Source organism: Olea europaea, chromosome 13 (genome assembly GCF_002742605.1).
Source record: "Olea europaea var. sylvestris chromosome 13, O_europaea_v1, whole genome shotgun sequence".
In the NCBI taxonomy this organism is placed as follows: domain Eukaryota; kingdom Viridiplantae; phylum Streptophyta; class Magnoliopsida; order Lamiales; family Oleaceae; genus Olea; species Olea europaea.
The window spans coordinates 170383-190684 of record NC_036249.1 but is presented as its reverse complement, the minus strand read 5'-3'; the positions used below and the strand labels follow the sequence as shown (position 1 = coordinate 190684).

General features: G+C 36.4%; 2 protein-coding genes across 3 annotated transcripts in view; both read right to left on the bottom strand.

Moving 5' to 3' along the window:
• Positions 1 to 2479: 2479 nt before the first annotated feature.
• Positions 2480 to 5419, bottom strand: LOC111407108 (uncharacterized protein At4g15545-like). 2 transcript variants are annotated; one of them, XM_023036414.1, is made up of 6 exons: positions 4888 to 5419; positions 4720 to 4788; positions 3315 to 3368; positions 3114 to 3174; positions 2876 to 2950; positions 2480 to 2766 (listed from the first exon to the last, which is right to left on the bottom strand). In XM_023036414.1, exons 1-6 carry the CDS (start codon positions 5176 to 5178, stop codon positions 2495 to 2497), a joined length of 822 nt encoding a protein of 273 aa, XP_022892182.1. In that variant the 5' UTR covers positions 5179 to 5419; the 3' UTR covers positions 2480 to 2494. The 2 variants fall into 2 exon arrangements, with proteins under 2 accessions (XP_022892182.1, XP_022892181.1); XM_023036413.1 differs by having other exon boundaries at positions 3114 to 3177; positions 4888 to 5418.
• A 915-nt stretch (positions 5420 to 6334) lies between these two features.
• Positions 6335 to 20302, bottom strand: part of LOC111408133 (probable LRR receptor-like serine/threonine-protein kinase At1g56140) — an 18369-nt gene continuing 4401 nt past the window's right edge. The window contains exons 5-22 of the mRNA XM_023037936.1: positions 19759 to 19830; positions 19583 to 19654; positions 19373 to 19444; positions 19217 to 19288; positions 19030 to 19101; positions 18721 to 18792; positions 18547 to 18612; positions 17882 to 17947; positions 17698 to 17742; positions 16679 to 16743; positions 15331 to 15707; positions 14612 to 14810; positions 14350 to 14514; positions 13958 to 14076; positions 13390 to 13600; positions 13078 to 13309; positions 12786 to 12936; positions 6335 to 6904 (exon numbers count right to left, since the gene is read on the bottom strand). Coding sequence (XP_022893704.1) covers positions 6515 to 6904; positions 12786 to 12936; positions 13078 to 13309; positions 13390 to 13600; positions 13958 to 14076; positions 14350 to 14514; positions 14612 to 14810; positions 15331 to 15707; positions 16679 to 16743; positions 17698 to 17742; positions 17882 to 17947; positions 18547 to 18612; positions 18721 to 18792; positions 19030 to 19101; positions 19217 to 19288; positions 19373 to 19444; positions 19583 to 19654; positions 19759 to 19830 — 2518 coding nt within the window. The 3' untranslated portion in view covers positions 6335 to 6514. The remainder of the gene's footprint in view (positions 6905 to 12785; positions 12937 to 13077; positions 13310 to 13389; positions 13601 to 13957; positions 14077 to 14349; positions 14515 to 14611; positions 14811 to 15330; positions 15708 to 16678; positions 16744 to 17697; positions 17743 to 17881; positions 17948 to 18546; positions 18613 to 18720; positions 18793 to 19029; positions 19102 to 19216; positions 19289 to 19372; positions 19445 to 19582; positions 19655 to 19758; positions 19831 to 20302) is intronic.

The following is a 20302-nucleotide window of genomic DNA, read 5'->3' as shown; positions in this document are numbered from 1 at the left end:
TTTTCACTAGTGGGATACCTTCTTGATAACCTGATTTTCTTTACCAAGGCAACTAACCCACTTTTAAAGTATTAAAAGTCGTTTAACACTAAAAGGTCTATATGATTACATGTAATCTATATGGTCTTGTAACGTACTTAAATATTTTAATATCATATAGTTGAATAACTAAATGGTCAAAGAGAAAATTTGAATAGCTTGATAATTGATATTAAAGATATGTCTAGACGGTTTAAAAAATGGGCATATAATTACATTTCTAAATAAATGGTAATGAATTAGGACTTTGATACATTAATTTCGTGGACGGTTAGGGATATATCCACTTGCCATTGCTAGGGCTCAAAGTAGGTAACCCCCGACCCATCCCACATTTTCATGTGTATGTCATATGATTAAATGTATAAAATCCTAAATATTTTATTATAAGATATATGTTTATGTCATAAAATGTTGAGTGAGAAATGGGCCGGGGGGAATCAACAGACCACGACCAATGTTCAATAATAATATTTATGTTAACCGTTTTGCGATATTACAGTAGGATGAAATAGGTTCCAATTAATATTTGTCCATGGAATTCTGATTGGCTAAACGATACACCAAGTGAAGTCACGATGTTAAAGTAATTCATATGCATATCATAAGCATGCATTATATGTATGAAGTTCACTTACTGTGCATTAGCTCATTTCACTTTATGCCTCCTCATTTTTTAGCTAATAAAAGTGAGATGATTCGAAATGACAACTTGTGGTAATGCGGACTCAATATTATCATATTTAAATATTGAATTTGATTTGTAAATTAAATTAACATTCAATTTAATTGTTTTATATTTTTATTAAGCACTATTTATTTTAAAATAATAAGTCATTAATGTTTATTATGTTGAAGAAAAATTAAATCGTCATTCTGCATTCAAGATTTTAAGAGAAATTAAATAATAATACGTCGAGATCTAGGTATCTAAATTTGGCTAGATCTGGATTGTTACAGCTATATCATTTGATTTCAACCTTCGGTGATAACTTTCCTATTTTCCCACTCATTTATCTTAGATCTTATAGATTTCAAAACTTTTTAAGCTATAATAGTCTACTTTATTCAAAAATATTCCCGAAGACAGAACCAATCTGTCAATGATAAAAATTGAATCAACATATTCTCTCATATAATTATGAACTACTAGTTTATGATTTTTAGGTTATTTAGCCTATATTATCTACACAAAAACCTCCAAGATCCATCCTTTTCTTGACTAGGAGGACTGGAGAGGCAAATGGATTGTTGCTGGATTGTATGATTTGTTATGTAGCATTTCTTTGAACAACTTCTATACTTTTGCCTTCTGGATGAAGGGGCTCCATACGGGCTGATTATGAATGGTTGAGCTCCTTCTTTTAGTAGAATGTGGTAGTCATGTGACCTAGAATGATGTAGACCTTATGCTGACTTATGATAGATGTTCGTGCTTCCTTTGTTTTTATTTAGTGTGCAATTAATAATTTTATCGTTATTGTGATTAATTATGTTTGCAATGGAATATATCTTTAATCTACTAGACGATCGACATGCCTATTAAACTTAATTATCATATATAATTTTATTAGAGTTTGGAGTAAATTATAATTGGATCAATTTAATTAATTTTATATAAGATACATGAGTTGTCAATTCCTTTGTGCGCGTTGTTAAAACAAGATGCATAATTATAAATTTTGACACTTCTGCGAGGAACAATAACAACATTGTACTAAGCTTCTATATGATTTAGCTAAAAAATTGAATTAAAATCTAAATTAAAGTCAAAAATTAATTTTAGCCACACACTTCAACAAACCAACAACTTTTCAACCACACATTCTATCAACTTTTATCAAATTCTACTAAAACTGATTTTTGTCTAAACCAAACAAGGGCTTAAAGTATAACCTGGCTGGAAATAAATGAAAACAATTTCCAATCCTTCCTCGTTATTAAATTTGGCACCATATTCATAGACTCCTTAAATCTGAAGCTAAAGCCAACAGAAATTTATAATGAAAATTGATAAAATCTTCGCACATAAATATGACGATAATTTTCTAAGGAAACAGAAATTTCTTGCGAGAATGGAATACCCTTCCATAATATGTATGTTTAATCGGCCAACATCACTTATCAACATCTGCTTATCGAATTATTAGAACATAAACATCAATATAAGGTTGAAACATTGTGCTTTCTGCCAATTATATTGGATGCTCAAGCAGGCATTTCTTTGATCGAGCACTGTATTCCTGCGCAAATCATACATCATATCTACTGGAGAACAAGGGTAAGAGTATAGAGTTTGAAAAATCTGATAGGGCAAAGAGAAAATAGAGGTGGCTTATAGAATTAAACTAACCATTGTCAGAAAATAAATTATAGACAAGTCAGAAGGAAGTCATCGATGGTACAAGAATGCAAGAGTAAAGTAATTACAATGGCTAGCAGTAACCAGTAACTTCTATATGCTAATAAAAATAAATAAAAAATCTTGAGTACTCATACCTGGTATCATGCGTCCACGAGGTGGAGAGTTTGCAGCCGAGGACTGCTGACTCGATGGGTACCATGAAGAAAGAGAACCACGTCCATATTGAGTGGTTGTTGGAGAGGTGGTACCAGAGGTTTTGTGAGGTGATCCAGCAGTCGAGTATCTTCTTGGAGACACACTAGTAGAATATGCTTTTGGAGCAAGGGATGGTGTTATAAATCTATGTCCAACTTGCTTAGGGACTGCAAACCAGAAGTACCCCAAAAAACAAAATATTGCTTATATCACATACTGGGAAACAGAATTGCAGATGCTTATCATATTTCATAAACGCCAAGCAGAAGCAAATACCATTATCAGTAATGTTTGTACTTTCTATAGAACCGGTAACAGAATGGTTTCTTCTGAATCCATTTGCCTCGTCATCTACAATAAAATTATAATATACTATCACAACACAACTGATAGCTGGCAATATCAGCCCAAGATAAATATAAAATTATGAATTATCAAACAAGTTCATTAAATATCACCGAAAGTTTCCCACAAAAATAATAACCTCAAAAGTGCTGTTAAAACTTAAAATTACCCTTTGCAGGATGGCCATTGGGAACTGATTGGTCATAAGTGCCAATATCAACAGTTTCTGCCTGCTGATGAGACAAAAATTAAGTAACCATAGTGCACAATAAAGAAAGTGGTCACAAAAAGACAAAAATTGCCATGTCTGAGAAGATTTAATGAAGTTAACAGGACAGAAAATAGACACAAGTTTATCTGGGAATCATACAGGTGAAATTTCATCATTTAGTGATTGCATCAACTGTCTCTTGAACTTCTCCAACTGTCAAAAAACAAAAATTAGATTATGAACCAGTATGTACATAAAACTGAAAATCCAAAGGACAAAAATCAGATGTTGATGCAGCAAAGATGCAATTGAAACCACAATAACTCTATATACAATAATCCATTTCATTTTATTGTAATAATTTGGGAGGATAAAAGAACAGTATTGACAATTAAATTGCCAAAATATGCAATAATGGAGTATTGGCTGACAAGCAATCTAGCAAAAATTTTATGATTCTGATTAACAAACTTCATGTGAAATTCATCGATTCAAATCCACACACTGTAAAGCAAAAGTTAGAAAACAATCAGATAAAAGAACTTACAGACATATTTTTGACAAGGGTTAAATTTTCATGCTAAAAAATATATTATAAGATACAAGAATGTACATCTAAAGCTGGAATTGTTGCAGATTGAGGATAAATTAAAAGAAGGATGACAAAGATGCGTTAAAGACAAGATTTAAATGATATAAATATGGCCATACTAACGTGGTATCAAATCATACGAAGGTTTAGGTTCAAGTTTTCCCATCACCCATTAAATGAAATTGTGGAAAAATAACTCACTTCATGGCATGTTGAAGACAAGATTTGATGATCTACATGTAGCCGTTCCTAATAGCTTAAGCTTTTAGATGAAGTGGTTCAACAAGATAGAACATATACTAAAGATGTCGCGGCCTGTTCATCAGAGTTACATGATCTTGATAAAACATGTCAAGAGATAAAGGGTTGACAAAACTAACATGGCGTGCTTCAGGTAGATCTAATAATGAAGCCAAATGAAGTAGAGATGAAGGATGCACATAGTGGACCAAATTTATTGTGAATATAAAATCAGTTTGTCATTGTTGGTAAGTTTTCAATATCACAATATACTGGTATCCTACAGCTTACATAAGAAAAAAGCAGAAAACACACGGTTAAGGCATCAACAACTACATATTCAGGTAAGTATACTTTTAAAGGAAGATTGAACACAATCTAATGAATTCCGTGCAAAAATGCACACAAAAAAAAAATCTGTAATGATTAATTGTTAGCAAGGAAAAAACCTTTTTAAGAATGAATTCAATACGTGCCCCTTCCTAAAAACTATATCTTCAACAATAACGAATAACATCCTGCTTTACTACAAAAACAACAACTTTCAATCTTCATTTTCCATATAGCTATTGAAAAGTTAAAGAACCAAAAACTTAATTGCAGAAAGCATCAATGATTGAGACAGAGATTAAAACTTCAAATAAAATCAATTTATTTAGATAATAGTAAACTACGTTTCTCCAAAAGTAAAAATTCAACATCAACCAAAAAATTCCAAATAGGCCAAATTACCTTAGCCAAATCACGATCCAGCTTCTTCGCTGTCAAAGCCAAAGAGTCTCTCTCCTTTGCTAGCTTCATCTACAACTCATAAATAAAAGAACCCGATTATAAAATATATACCCCACAAATTATTAAAATTGGAATTCAATTTTTCCAAAAATGTAAATACATACTTACATTATCTTCACAAGTGATTCTCAGTCGGAATTCAGCTTCTTGAGCGGCCTGCTCAAGCTGCGATAACTTGTCTTCCAGCTCCACAATAACCCGGTCCTTGTCCTGGAGCTTTTGCCGGAGCATCCCCGTTTCCGATTCCAATTTCGTTACCCGCGACGCGATTGCCATAGACGTGATCTTACGCGCCAGATCCAACTGGTCGTACGGGTCCGTAGGCATCACCGATAATATCTCGTCAGGTAAATTGAAGTCCGGCCCCGCCCGACTGCTGTCTCCGCTGCTCTGCGACATTGCACAGGACAAATCCCTAGCTTACACAAATTGAATTTCGATAAGAAAAAAAAAAGATGAATTCGTAGGGTTCGAGAATTGAGGGATGGCAATGGAGTTCACGACGATGGGATATAATTAATACATGTGATGAAATGGAAAGGGAATTTTGGGAATAATATTTTTAGGAATCGAAGAAACGTCAGAGGTATTTGGTGGAAGATACGTAAGTTGCGTTGTCTTGTCTGGGTTTCAAAATTGGGGATTTCCCTCCTAAGGCATTTTTTATTTGGTGATAATGATAATGAAATAAGGTTTAGGGCTATGAGAATCAATTTTTTAACAATTTAGAGAGTAAATTTAGAGTATATTTGATTGACATGAAAAAGAAAATATTTTTCATCTTTTGTGGAAAATAAAAATCACCTCTATCCAAGAAAAATGTTTTCCTTAAAAACAAGGAAAATTAGGTATATTTTCAAAAGTTGGAAAATGTTTTTCATGGAAAAAAATAACAATCAAACACTTCAAGGAGAAATTTGGGTGGAAAATTGATATTTTTTATGAAAAATAAATGTAATCAAACACACCCTAAATTCTTTCAGTGGGTGAAAAAGTCAAAAATGACAATCGACCATTTTAAGTATTGATTAAAAAATTGATTTTTTAACTTGAAAAATCAGAAAGGGACTTACTTTTATATAACTTGTTAGTTAGATGCAAATAATTTAATTTTTTTCTTAAATAAAGTAAATATTTTTTTACTTGCATTGTTTGGCTAAGCTTATAAAAAATCTTTTTTATATCCTTCGTCGCAATTATGAAATGTGAACAAATAATATTTCTTTTCGATCAATCTTCTCCCGAGTTTCCCTCAATTGATCAACCTCTACTTGAAGAGTCGTGCGCACAAAATTAAAACTAGTATTTAAAATTTATGGCAATGGCTTTTTTGTCCCAGCTCATGCATAAGTTTTTAACTATGGCACAATTAACGAAATGAATCCAAATCTATTTTATGCAATTACCGAAAAGAAAAATTTATTGCATGTCACAATTATAACATTAATGCAAACAATTTTATAGAACAATGTTCTTTTAACAATATAATCTAATTAAATAGAATAATAATATTTAGCTTCATTGAGATTATAATTCTAATCCACGTGACGTTAAGTGATCGGCTAAATAACTTATTTAATTTCACTTACATTAAAGCCACATAGGCTGTGGTTATAGCTCCAGTAAGAGCTAAATAACATTACTCAAATGAAAAAGTATAAGGAGAAACTAAACTATGAATACAAAAACCACACAATGTCATCTCTCTCTAATAAAGATAGAACAATTCGATTCATCACCTGGCCTCGCCAATAATCTCATGAAGAATCGGTTTGGAATCAAGGATAGGTGAATAAGCTGGATCTGTTGCCCTGCTTCCTATGTTTGACGAATTATCATGACTAATATCAGTTCTTGAAGTTGAACTATCCGTATTTGACATGAAGGTTGTTGCATCTCTAAATTTCCAATCAGTCAGGTATCCTGGCTTCGAAGTGACAGGGGGCACCTCAATATCTCCGGAAAGCATTGACACCACACGGGACATTGAAGGCCGCAAATTGGGGGACGTTTGACTACACAGAAGAGCCACTCCTATAATTCTTTTCACTTCATCTTCCTTCACTTCGGATAGTGTTCTGTCAAGAAGTTCCATTTCTTGGTTTATCTCTTGAAGATTCCAAGCCTGCAAGCATATATCGTATTTAAATTAGTACCTACTGAGGCAAACGATGTTGGAAAACACAGAAACACATTTAAACATTGATTTTAGAGGTGTGCCCGCTAACAAATAGAGATTGGAATTTGTTTTCTTAATGGGTCCAATCTCTCTTATGGTCTCGTATAGAACTATAATGAAATATACGATCAACCAACATTTATTGAATTTGAAAAAGAGTCCGTTCGATTCTCTTATCCCTTGTTCTATTAGCGAGGAGGAAATGTGATTAAAAAGAAAGGACGAGTTCTTTACTTTATTGATTAGGACCCCATCAAAGATGAGAAATTCTAATCCTGAGACAAATTAGATCTGTATAAATTTTGGAAGGGGAAAGGGGAACTTCCTGAATAAACATTGGGTTGAGAAGAACTAATTCCATTTTGTTGGGTATGGTGCAAAAGAGAATGATAGAAAGCTTTCTCAAGTCTCAAGTCCAAGATTTTTAAGAAACTGATAGACCTCCAATCAAGTATACCTGACGATGCCAATATTGATACACCCCGAGGAGTTCATCCCGAGGATTCCATATATGCCCCAGCTCACCTTTTTGCTATGGTCCTCGGGATCTCCCTGAGACCTCGAGATATTTTGGTCCTTGAGGTATCTCGTGCACATATTAACATCCTCTCAAGTCCTCGGGAATAGTCCTCGGGACATATACCACCAACATACCTTTTAAGACCTAGGTATCTAACAAACAAACCTAAATACCCAAGGATTCTGTATCAACCCTTATACCACTTGTCAAACAATTCCATTACAAGTAGGGCACTCTTTATAAATAGAATTCCCTTGGATAAAAACATCCAACAAGCACAATCCTACTAAGAGTGCACTACCTACCCCTATAAAAGCAGAACTTTGGGCAATTATTCAGGTACGTTTTTCATTATTCTCCAGCAAATAGCCTCACGCATATAATTCCCTTTCTGACTTAAGTATCGAAGAGGCGACGAGAACATACCTCGTTGCCTTTATTTCAGGTACCGGAAGACAACGATCATGATCAACCCGAATCATCAAGCTCAGGAAATCAACAGGTACGATTTTTGGTAGCATCAATACCTATTCTAGAAGATTCAAGAAGTCGGGAGAAGGGAAGGAGCCATAATGAATTCTGTTAAGAGGGGTAGAATAGGAAAAAAGGAAGTAGACAAAAAAAGAATATAAGCAGGGAACAGGGAGAGGAGACGTGCAGGAAATCTGTTGACTGTGGTGAGACTAAGGAGAGATACAGCCCTCTTGAAAGGCTGCCTGTCATTTCATTTTCTTTTGTACTGCACAATCCAATCAATGTAGAACTATATTTTCTGGTTCTCATTTCATTATCTTATGTACTTCAGCTAGATCTTATCAACTTGGTGTCAGAGTATCTCAATTAACATCACAGCCATGACACTAATCGACCGAGTAGGGGAACTTGAACACGAGGTGGAGAACAATCACCAGGAACTTCAAACAGGACTGGAATCACTACGATTGGAGTTCAAATCAATGCATTCAGGAATGATGGAAAAATTTGATGCTAGCTTAGGAAGGCCAGGAAAAGGATCGGAAGGAGAAGGGCTTTGCTACAGAAAAATCAACCGTACAAATGACTGATTTTGGGCTTACTCAATTGAGTTCGAGAGACAGCCATTACAGCGGATGGATGGGTCTTTCGAGCGGAGAGATATCTTCACATTAACAAGATGACGGAAGAAGAGAAGGTGGAGGCCACCTCCGTGTGCTTCGATGAAGAAGCCCTCGCTTGGTTCAAATGGGAGGAGAAATGCAGACCCATGAAGAATTGGGAGGAGGTGAAGGTTCGATTGCTATGGCGATTTCGACCTTCACAGGAGGGGTCAGTTTGTGCTCAGTTCCTATCCCTTAAACAAAGTGCCATCGTGAGAGAATCCCTCCCGTGATTTGAGACTTTGGCGTTGCCATTGACGGTAGTTTCAGAGAAAAGAAAATTCTGGAGTGTAGCTTCCTCAACGGCTTGAAACCAGAAATCAGAGCTAAGGTCCATTTACTCAGAACATTGGGCTTGGAGCAAATAATGGAGGTGGCCCAAATGGTTGAAGACCGTAATCTAATTACCCATCAAAGCCCAACTAAGCCCAAAAGCATCCCATACTACAGCCTAAACCCACCACAACCCACTACGACCCAAAATCAAAACACCGTTCCATTAAACCTATATCCATCTCAATGCCCTAATTATTTCCCCAAAAAGTCCACGACCTTCAAGAGGCTCACTGATGCTACAAGTTCACTATTGGCCATAAATGCAGGAACAGGAAGCTACAAGTATGGGTAGTCCATGAAGTAGAGGAGGACGGCGTGATGGGCGAGGAGCGACAGCCCTGCGAGCTGAGCTCTGACGCCGCTGAGGTCGAAGGCGAGGTAATTTCCAGGGAGGACGAAGTCCATGGCTTGGTCAGCCAGTGGAATTGTCAATTAACTCCATGGTAGGGCACACCGCTCTCGATACCATGAAGCTAGTCAGGCGGGTCGACCAAAGATAGGACGTGGTGTTGGTTGATAGCGGAGCCTCCCACAACTTTATATTTGTTGAGTTGGTCCATTATCAGGCACCATGAGCTACGAGGTAATCATGGGTACGGGCTTGACCATAAAAGGGAAAGCATATGCAGGAGAGTAGCTTTACATTTGCTGAGGTTGATGGTAGTTGAAATTTTTTTACCCTTAGAGCTGGGTAGCTCAGATGTTATATTGGGTATGCAGTGGCTAAGGAAACTAGGCAAAATGCAAGTCGACTAGAATACATTGACTATGACCTTCAACATCTCGGGAACTGAAGTGTTGCTGCAAGGAGACACAAACCTTAGTAAAACCCCCATTCTGCTAAAATCGATGAAGGCCTTTTAGGAGCAATGGGAAGGGCTGTTACTAGAATTAGGAAATATTGCCACTGATACCAACTGCTTTCCTCCTAAGCCACCTGCAATGATCGCAGAAGTTTTGGAAGAATTCTCAGCAATCTTTGAAGAGCCCCCCTAACTACCCTCAGAGAGGAGTCACGATCATGCAATTGTTATGAAACCTGGGGATAATCCAGTTAGCGTGAGACAATACCAGCGTCCACACTTCCAAAAGAATGAAATCAAATGGTTAGTACAATAGACGCTAGCTGTGGGAATTATCTAGCATAGCACAAGTCCATTTTCCAGTCCGGTACTTCTGGTGAGGAAGAAAAATTGAAGTTGGCGATTTTGTGTAAATTATCGGGCTCTCAACAAAGCACCATTTCGCATAAATTTCCAACTTCCGTTATTGACGAATTACTAGATGAATTGAATGGAGCTACAGTATTTTCGAAAATTGACCTCAAATCAAGGTACCATCAGATCAGGGTGAAGGCTGAGGATATTCCAAAAACTGCATTTCGAACACACAAAGGGCACTATGAGTGTCTCATCATGCCATTTGGGTTAACTAACGCACCTGTCACTTTTCAGTCTCTAATGAATACGGTCTTCAGATATCAACTCAGGAGATATATCTCAATCTTCTTTGATGACATATTGGTTTATAGCTATACGGAGGTCAAGCATATGGATCATTTGAGGATGGTAATGCAGATTATAGTGAACAATCAGCTCTATGTCAACACGAAAAAGTGCTCGTTTGGCCAAAAAGAGATTTGAGTACCTGGGAGACATCATTTCAGCAAAAGGAGTAGCGGCGAATGAGACAAAGGTGGCTGCGTTGAGAGACTGGCCGTGCCCAAAATCACATAAGGAGTTGCGGGGATTCCTAGGATTGACCAGGTATTATTGACGTTTTGAGGGGGCTACGGGAAAATTGCATTGTCGTTGACTCTACAGCTAAAAATAGATAGTTTTGGATGGAACGACGCAGCTGAAGCGGCATTCAAGAAACCGAAGGAAGCAGTGACAACGATGGCAGTTCTAGCTCTTCCCGATTTTTCGCAACCCTTTGTGATTGAAATCGATGCTTCCAGGCATGGATTAGGAGCTGTCTTAATGCAAAATCTGAGGCCTAGAGCTTACTTTAGCCAGGTTATTCCACCAAGAATCCAAAATAAGTCAATTCATGAAAGGGAACTAATGGGTGCTGGCGGTGCAAAAATGGAGACACTATTTGCTGGAAAAGCGATTCGTGGTTATACCTTGGTGCATGGAGCTTTACTGTATAATGATCGGATCACCTTACCCAGGGACTCCCCACTCATATTGATAACACTACAAGAAGGGCACGACATTAAGATAGGAGAACATGAAGGTTTCCTCAAAACATACAGGGGAATAGCAGAGACATTTCATTTGGTGGGGATGAAGGATATTCGCTCATATGTGGCCGCCTACACAACCTGTCAGCAGCATAAATATTCCACCCTTGCACCTGCAGGGTTACTGTAGCCTCTTCCAGTCCTAGAGAAGGTGTGGGAAGACATCTCCATGGATTTCATAGAAGGATTACCAAAGTCAGAAGGGTTTGATTTGATTTTGATAGTCGTTGATTGTTGCCCATTTTATAAGTCTCAAGCATCCTTTCACGGTCACTTCCATTGCAGCCGTTTTTGTGAAGAGAAGCAGTTCGATTGCACGGGGTACCCAATTAATCATTTCAGACAGAGAGATAAGGTGTTTCTTAACAAGTTTTGGACTCAACTATTCTGACTCCAAGGAACCAAGTTAAGGTGTAGTTCAGCCTATCATCTACAAACCGATGGGCAAATCGAAGAGTAGAGACCTATCTGCGTTGCACGATGAAAGGAATGGGTTTGCTACCTACCTTGGGTTGAACTCTCTTACAAAACTTCCTTCCATGTATTTGCTCAGCTCACCCCTTTTCAGATCATATATGGGCATGACCCCCCTCTCCTAATGCATTTCAAAAAGAGAACTACGGTGATCTCTTCGTTGGATCAACAACTGGCTGAAAAGGACAAAATACTAGAGGAGCTCAAGGTCCATTTGCATCGAGCTCAACAATAGATGAAAAATGCAGCTGACAAACACAAAGGGCAGTAGAGTTTAATGCAAGGGACATGGTTTACTTGAAGATGCGTCCTTATCGTCGCAAATCCTTGACACATAGTACCAATGAAAAACTTGCTCCCCGATACTATGGACCCTTTAAGGTATTGGCTAAAGTGGGGAAAGTTGCTTTATTGGTTGGACCTACCACCCGAGATAAAAATCCATCCAGTATTCCATGTATCACAATTTCGTAAAGCAGTGGGATAACATTATTTAACCACACAGTTACCTCTAAATTTGGGAGCTGACTAGGAACTAGTGGAACCTGAAGCAGTGCTAGGAATTCGGAATGGGACACGGGAGATATCAGAAAATTTGGAAGTACTGATCAAGTGGAAAGGGTTATCTACTATGGAAGCTACCTGGGAACCATTTCATCTCATTAATCAATAGTTTCCGTCCTTCTACCTGTCTGAAATTGGGGGTTGGGTGGTAATTAATCGACCTCCAATGAAGTATACCTATTCTAGAAGATTCAAGAAGTCGGGAGAAGGGCAGGAGCCATAACGAATTCTGTAGAGGGGTAGAATAGGAAAAAAAAAGTAAATAAAAAAAGAATATAAGTAGGGAACGGGGAGAGGAGAAGAGCAGGAATTTGTTGACTGTGGTGAGACTAAGGAGAGATATAGCCCTCTTGGCCTGTCATTTCATTTTCTTTTGTACTGTAGAATCCAATCAATGTAGAAATATATTTTCTGGTTCTCATTCATTATCTTCTGTACTTCAGCTGGATCTTATCAGAAACATCTTATGGATAACATGCTTATATATAAACCATAAAATTCTAAAAGTATCAATATGCACAAAGGTTCAAAATGTGCAATAGACCATACCCATTCAAGAAGATACACCTCTTCCTCTTCCAAACTAGAGTCAGAATTCAGCCTTCCACTGACGATTTCTAGGGCTACAACTCCAAAGCTAAATACGTCTGCCTTCTCGGTAAGGTGCCCGCGCATGGCATACTCCGGAGCAAGATACCCACTATATGAATGAAAAATGAAAAACTCAGCAATTAACCCACCCCAATTCTAGTCTACATTTCAACTGGGAATACAGGTCACTACACAAAAGATTAAGACAGAATGAAAGAACATCATAGATTAAGAATTTTGTGAGCCTTACATTGTTCCTGCAACACGGGTACTTATATGGGTCTTTTTGTCGTCATACAGTTTTGCCAAACCAAAATCTGAAATTTTGGGATTCAGATCGGAGTCAAGCAGAATGTTGCTAGCTTTAACATCTCTGTGTACAATTCGAAGTCGGGATTCCTCGTGCAAATAAGCAAGACCTCTTGCTACTCCCAAGCATATATCAAAGCGTGTTGGCCAGTTAAGAGATAAACTTCTATTCCCTGCTCCATCAAAGCAAAGTGATTCAGTCTCCTGTATATTGAAATTAATTGAAGCTGCAGACAAGCTATCTCATTACTACCAAATAATACTTGATCAAGGCTCTTGTTTTCGAGATACTCATAAACAAGCAACCGTTTATCTCCCTCAATACAGCATCCATACAATTTCACAAGGTTACGGTGCTGCATAGCAGATATAGTGGCAATCTCTGCAACAAACTGCCTCTTTCCTTGATGGGATGCAATAGACAATTGTTTAACAGCAACAACTCTTCCATCCTGAAGAGTTCCCTGTTGGTCACAACACAAAAGGTTCAGGTATATTAAACTTAGAAGTTACAAGAAGAAAACCAAATAGGAATTGATAAGATCTGAAACAGTTGCGCACACTTTCCTTCTGATACAATATGAGGTTGGGGATATACAAATATACAAAAGGTCAAGGAGAAAATAACGAAGGAATTGTGGGCAAAACATTGAATTATAGCAATAATGTGAACTACTGAAACTTACAAGGACTTGTTACCACCTTTATTTTGTCTTAATTCATCACACACTTCATGTGTTGGTTTATAAACCACGCCTGACTTTTAATTGTTCCACCATTCTATAATCTTTGATTCAGAAAATTTTCAGAATAGAATTTACCCTGTACACAGGTCCAAATCCTCCCTCTCCAAGCTTATTAGCTGGATTGAAGTCATCTGTTGCAGCTCTTAGCTCCAAATAACTGAACGTGTATGGTCTGGCATCCAGCCCCAAGAAATCTGCAAATTCACAGAGAAACATTTGTTCACTTCCTAAGTGCAGTGATTAATTCATCTTACCCCTAGCTCATTCATTCCTTACCTCATATAATATTGTTCCATACGAGGATAGGCATTATAAGTTTGGTATTAATTAAATATGCAGTAACCTATCTCTCATTGTGGAACATTTAAGAAGCAATTTATCACATAAAGTCAGACAAAAAGCATAGAAGCAACAACAACTCCAGAACTGGAAAGGATACTTAGGCTACAATACTTTTCCTTTCTTACCTTCATCCTCATAGCTCTTCTTCCTGTTTCTTCTCTGAGCAAAATAATATGCCGCAAATACAGAAAGAAGACTTACAGCTCCGACTGTAACTACAATCCCCACAATCAGACCAATCCTATTCTTCTTTCTACTTGGAGATCCGTTTCTAACTGTGGGAATGAAATCTGTTGAAAAGCTTAGTGATCAATATTGACATCTAGATAATAGGAATCAGAGTTGAGAATTTTTGCGAGCTGTTAAATATCTTGCATTTATATTTACCTGGGCTGGCACTTATTGCCGAAATTGAAGGCCCATATGTACCTTGAGTAGGAACACAACAAGTCCCTTTTCCAGCCCAGAAGAAATGGATTTCAAGGTAGTTTTCAGACACCTGAACTTTCAATTCCTTCACAACAGCTTTCAAAGGGGTCCCGTCAGCCTCTTTTACTATGTCAAAGTCTTTGAACTCCAGCTTCCCCTGGACCCCACAGAGTGACAATTTGGTTCAATAATACATGAAAAAGAACCAAGATATATTGATTTTCTGAGTATACTTCAAAAGGAAAATATACAAGATACTTGAAATTCTAAATTTAACCATCCCTATGGTGGATTCATACAAGGGAAATATGAAAAGTCATGGCAAGCATTGCTATTGAAATTTGAACTGGAGAAAATCTTGGAATAGAACATGTGAACATTGAATTTGAGGCATGAATGTTCTTCGAACAAAAACAAAAGGTAACTATCACAAGTATTGCCTTCAAAAATACATACTATATCACCCATATCAAACACCCCATTAAGTACTACATGATGAAAGGTGAACTGGTGTTTTAGACAAAGATGAGGCTTGAAGGTGCATCATCCATAACTATTCCATCAGATACACCCACCTTGATCATATCAATTGATGATGGTAAACCAATGTGTAGTTGAAGCATAATGAAAAATATGAATGCAATAGTTCTAATAAGAACTCATTTTTTAACACAGACCTGGATATATATATCAAAAACCCGCCTTCCAAGACTCATCCACCTCATAGGACCAAGAAATCCGATTTCTGCGAATTGAAGTTTCAGAGTGTAATTACCATTCTGAAGACCCAATCCATAGTATCTCAAAGATCCCGCAGAAATTCGTGCAGTTTGAAACAACTCTGAATCCAAAGTAGCAGTGAATTGGGATGAAGAAGAGCTTTTATATTGTGGGCTGTTGCTATTAGAAGGCAGACCAACATTGCTAACTGCCCATCTGTTTGTACGGGTCGTGTAATGTGTTGCCGGACCAAGAGTCTCATTATCCATCTCATATACAATCTGATCTGAAGACCTAATTTGTTGACCACCACAATCAATTGCAAAGCTGGAATTTGCAAACCATCATCCAGATGAACTTGTCAATTATCAATGCAACTTCACAAAAGTGCTTGCTTTAAGAATTTGAGTGAAAATTATTTTGTGAACGATATTTTGGCCTGTTTTGCACCATATTTTGTAGAAGTAATTTCTTTTTAAAAAAAAATTACAAGCAAGTGCTTTTTGTAAGAAAATCTGATGAAACTTTTGAAATTAGGATGAGGAACCATGATTTAGCTAGAACAGTTTGAAATTCTTTACTGTAAAATAAGATCAAAACATTTCATTTTTATAAAATACATATATTGACCTTTGTTTCTGAGTGAGAGATAATTGGTGTCCTTTTGATTAAAAAAATTAAGACGTGTACAGGTTACCCAATTTATTTTTTTACGTTTCTTAATATTTATTATGAAATAAAATGCTCTAGGACTATTCCCAATCAATTTATATCTCCAAAACATTATTTTTTAATATTTATAGAATGTGTTAGCAAAATATCAATCTGAAACACAAACAGACATCATCTTAAAATTGCCAACTATATCTTTTAATGTGCTTACAACTTTGTGTGCATAAAGAAATAATGTCCAATCAGCGGTGCAACAAAATAACTAGACAAAGCATCATTTTGCCTAAAATTAATGACAACTTTAACCACATTTGGGGGACTATTGAAGCTGGTGGTGATGATTGAAGGTGTAAGGTGAGCTGGTGGGAAATGAGTGGAAAGAAAGAAGAGTAAAGTGTCAAAATATACCGTATATAGAATAAATTCACTAATTAGTTAGAAACAATGCAGACAAGGCCTTTAATAGTTTTTATCAGTGCACAGACCTTTGCATTGTACACACGGTTCTACTCCCCACAATTATGTTAAATTCTTTGTTTAGATTCACAAAAGGAAAAGTAAGTTCCTATCAGTTTTCAGACTTTCGAAACCTGTTACCTATTTGCACATGTTGGGTTAAAATACATCACTTACAGATAGGTGAACCTTGATTGCAGGGGAAATTCCGCTGAAGGCAATTCAATCCTGAAGGCAGAGCACTAGAAAGTGCAAAAAGAATGTATGAAATTAGGAAAAGTGTTGTATTGGAGGTACAGAAGCATCAAGCATTAATTTTGTGAATATCAATATTTCAAATCATTCATGATGACTAAATTGCGCTTCTCAAACAGAAGGAAGTGATTTGGAAATGAAACATACATGGAAGATTGTCATATATACCTAATGCAAGAACATAATAAAGATGTACTTTTTACTATAGCTTTGTTAGGAAAGCATGCTCCCTTTTGTATTGAGAACAATTGGAGAATAGACTTTCCCAACTTTTTACTATAGCTTTGTTAGGAAAGCATGCTCCCTTTTGTATCGAGAACAATTGGAGAATAGACTTTCCTACACAAATGCCTCAGGTTCTGTGGCTGAGAAAACTCTTGCTCTCAGGAATAGACTTTCCCACACAATTGCCTCAGGTTCTGTGGCTGAGAAAACTCTTGCTGTCCTGAGATTATCTTTTTCCTAGTTACTAGGTCTTGGTGATAGTGCTCTTTGACATATTTAAACTAATCTTCTCAATAATGTTTACTGTATTTTCCAAGTCATAATGAATTGTTATATTGTTGTTATTTTTGTTAAAGTACAAAGAAATTATGTGAAGCTGCTAACAGCTTTGACACATGATATTGACATGAGAAATGAACCATTATCATTCACAATGTGGACATACATATGGAAGTCACTTGCTAGTTCCAATTAATATCATATTGTGTACTCTCTCGGGAAATGGTTTATGGTAAGTTAACCAATTTCTACCGAAAGATGAAAACTAGTAGGCATAGATTTAGCTATTGGCTGATCGTGCCATGGTTAAGTTCTGACAGAAGTAAGTATGGATGACCAATATACACATTACAATCCAGGCATGTCTACATCAAGAAGCAAACCAACTGTAAAGTTTAGCAAGTGAATCTATATGAATTTGCGCTTCAAATATTTACCTGCCATTAGAATTGTCTATGGTAAAGTTGTTGGCAACCAAGTTGCTGCATAATAAATCAAGAAAGATTCTATGTAAATTGTATAGAGGGCAATTTAAATCATGAGAGATCTCAAACGAAATATCAAGCAGAACAATGCCATAGAGTATAAAGACTATGCATTCTCATCTTCTTTCACACATACAGTTGTAAATTTGGTTCGCTGACCCAAGATGGAAAGCTCCCAGATAATCCATTGTATGATATATCTCTGCAAGGAATACAACAATAATATTACAAGAGGAGGCATATACCTCAACAAAATATAATAGTCGCATTGCATATTCATTTAACTCGTGAAATATGGAAGCGTAATTTGAATTCACATTTAGTGCAGATTTATGGAAATATAGTCTTCTTTAAATTTCCCTTAAAACATGTACAAATAATGAGGGAAACCCCAAATACTGCTTGTTGGATCCTGATTGATGCTGATGGAGAAAGGGGGAGAGCATATTGAACAGAGAGAGAGAGAGAGTTGTTACTTTCATTAAGTTCCATTTTATGTATCAAGTTGAATGTCCTTTTCCAACTTAATAATTTTAATTAAGCAATCTAGAGTGTAAATTTAAGAGTATGCATTTACTACTATTATAATTATATAAATCAAATATGCCTACAAATAATGATGAGATCCAAAATCATCGCATTTGCATCTGCACCTTGGAGTTCTAATCATGTATTTCGGACAAAGAAATGCAACTTATAGAAGGTTTTTTTTTTTATCAGAACCACTAGGATATAGGGCACAGCAACCGAGCAATTTGATTAAGATATGAACATCTGAAAAGCACAAGTGTGAATACTAACATGTTCTGTAGAGATGTATGCTTTTGCGCTGGTAGGGGACCCGTAAACTTGTTATTACCAAGATATCTGAAGATAAAAAATAAATAACTGACTTAGGACCCAGTCTCTTTCTCTGGATGAGAGAGTTGTTGCAGTGAGGTCCCAAGCATAAGTAAGTAATGGATGATTTATTACAAGTTAGACAGTGAACTCAGATTGAAAAGAGAATCTGGAATGCGCCCAGTCAAACTGTTGAAGCTCAAATCCCTGAAAAATAAAATTATAAAAGGTTGTAGAGCGAGGCAATGTAGTAGCTTTGGAGCAACTTTACAGGTTAGTGACTTCAATCAGCTAAAAAATATTATTAAGTTCATTTCCAGGTAAACCCCTTATATGCGGTTAATGTTCTCAATTTGAGACTCAGAATGCATTAGGCTGGACTGCATGACTCCCATCCTAGTTACCATCAATGTTTGAAACTCATACCACAACAAGAAGGCTTACAGCAATGTTAAACTCTGGTATTCACCAAAATTGGAAGATAGAGAACCAGAAATGTTATTATTCCGCAAAATTCTGCCAATCAAGAAATAAGTTCATTATGGTACAAGTTGCCAAATCAACAGAGAATTTGTTATAAGAAAGATTACATCATATTACTACAGAATTATTGGCTGTGTTTATTCCTTACAAGGTGGATAACGACTTCATACTTCCAGCCAAGTCCAGTGTAGAGCTTCCATTAGATAGATCACTTATTCTCCTGCTTGTCATGTTTGTACAATAATATTAGCTTAAGAAAGCATAGAGAAGAAAGATTTGTAACATAAATGAAAACAGAACTCACAAATCATTCAAAGAGGTTAAATTGGAGAATGATGGTGGTATTGGCCCCTGAAAGGAGTTTCCTTGAAACCTCCTGCAAACATAGTTATAGCTTATCACAAACCACACATAAATCTTGACTCTAGAGGAATTACTTGAATGAAGATGGCGTGTAACAATTTCATCATGATAAATCATTGAATCGTATAAATGAGCTTGATTTCTGTCTCACAGGGAAATAAGATTCGACCAACTCCCAATAAAGTCAGGAATCTGACCAGTAAGTTCATTGTCAGAGGCCCACCTGAAATCCCCAAAAATTTATTCCAGTGAACTTGATTAGAGAAGTCGAAACAATAAACTTAACTATCATTACAAAAGAAAGGAGCAGAAAGGATATGTTCTTACATGTTTTGTAAACTCGTTAGATTTGAAACTGTTCTGGGTATTGGACCGCTAACTCCAGCACTAGGAAAGTAACTGCGAGGAAAATAACATGGTATGAATGCAAAATAGAGCAGGAACTATTTTCCTTTCTCATAGCACAAAAAAAAAAAATAATAATAATAATTAAACAAAAAAAATAAAAATAAAAAATAAATTTTGTGGCTTGTCATAAATTAATAAATTAAGATTCGAAAAATTTTAAGATGGTTAAAAGCAAACATTACTATGGAGTAGATCAAAAATGCTAGAGAACTTCTTGAATGAATGACAATTGACAAATGAGCTTACCTAACGTGGATTAGAAGATAATAGAGTACGAAAGGCAAATTAGGTCACAATTGTCAAATAGCGTGTCAAGGAACAAAGAAAAAACACAAAAAGACAGGGACGAGGATATAGTCTGGCGCAAGCTGGAACACCTCGTTAAAAAAAAAAAAGACCTAAAAGGAAAAGGTTCTTCACATTTTCCCATGTCAAGTTTAGAGATGATTGCATATCTAAACAG

What these genes read in the sequence shown, in the direction of transcription:
- LOC111407108 (XM_023036413.1), bottom strand. Translation starts at nt 5,178, where the DNA reads ATGTCGCAGAGCAGCGGAGACAGCAGTCGGGCGGGGCCGGACTTCAAT. An exon ending in GAATCACTTGTGAAGATAAT is followed by an intron (nt 4,789 to 4,887) that starts GTAAGTATGTAT and finishes TATGAGTTGTAG; the next exon opens with ATGAAGCTAGCAAAGGAGAG. An exon ending in TAAATGATGAAATTTCACCT is followed by an intron (nt 3,178 to 3,314) that starts GTATGATTCCCA and finishes TTGTCTCATCAG; the next exon opens with CAGGCAGAAACTGTTGATAT.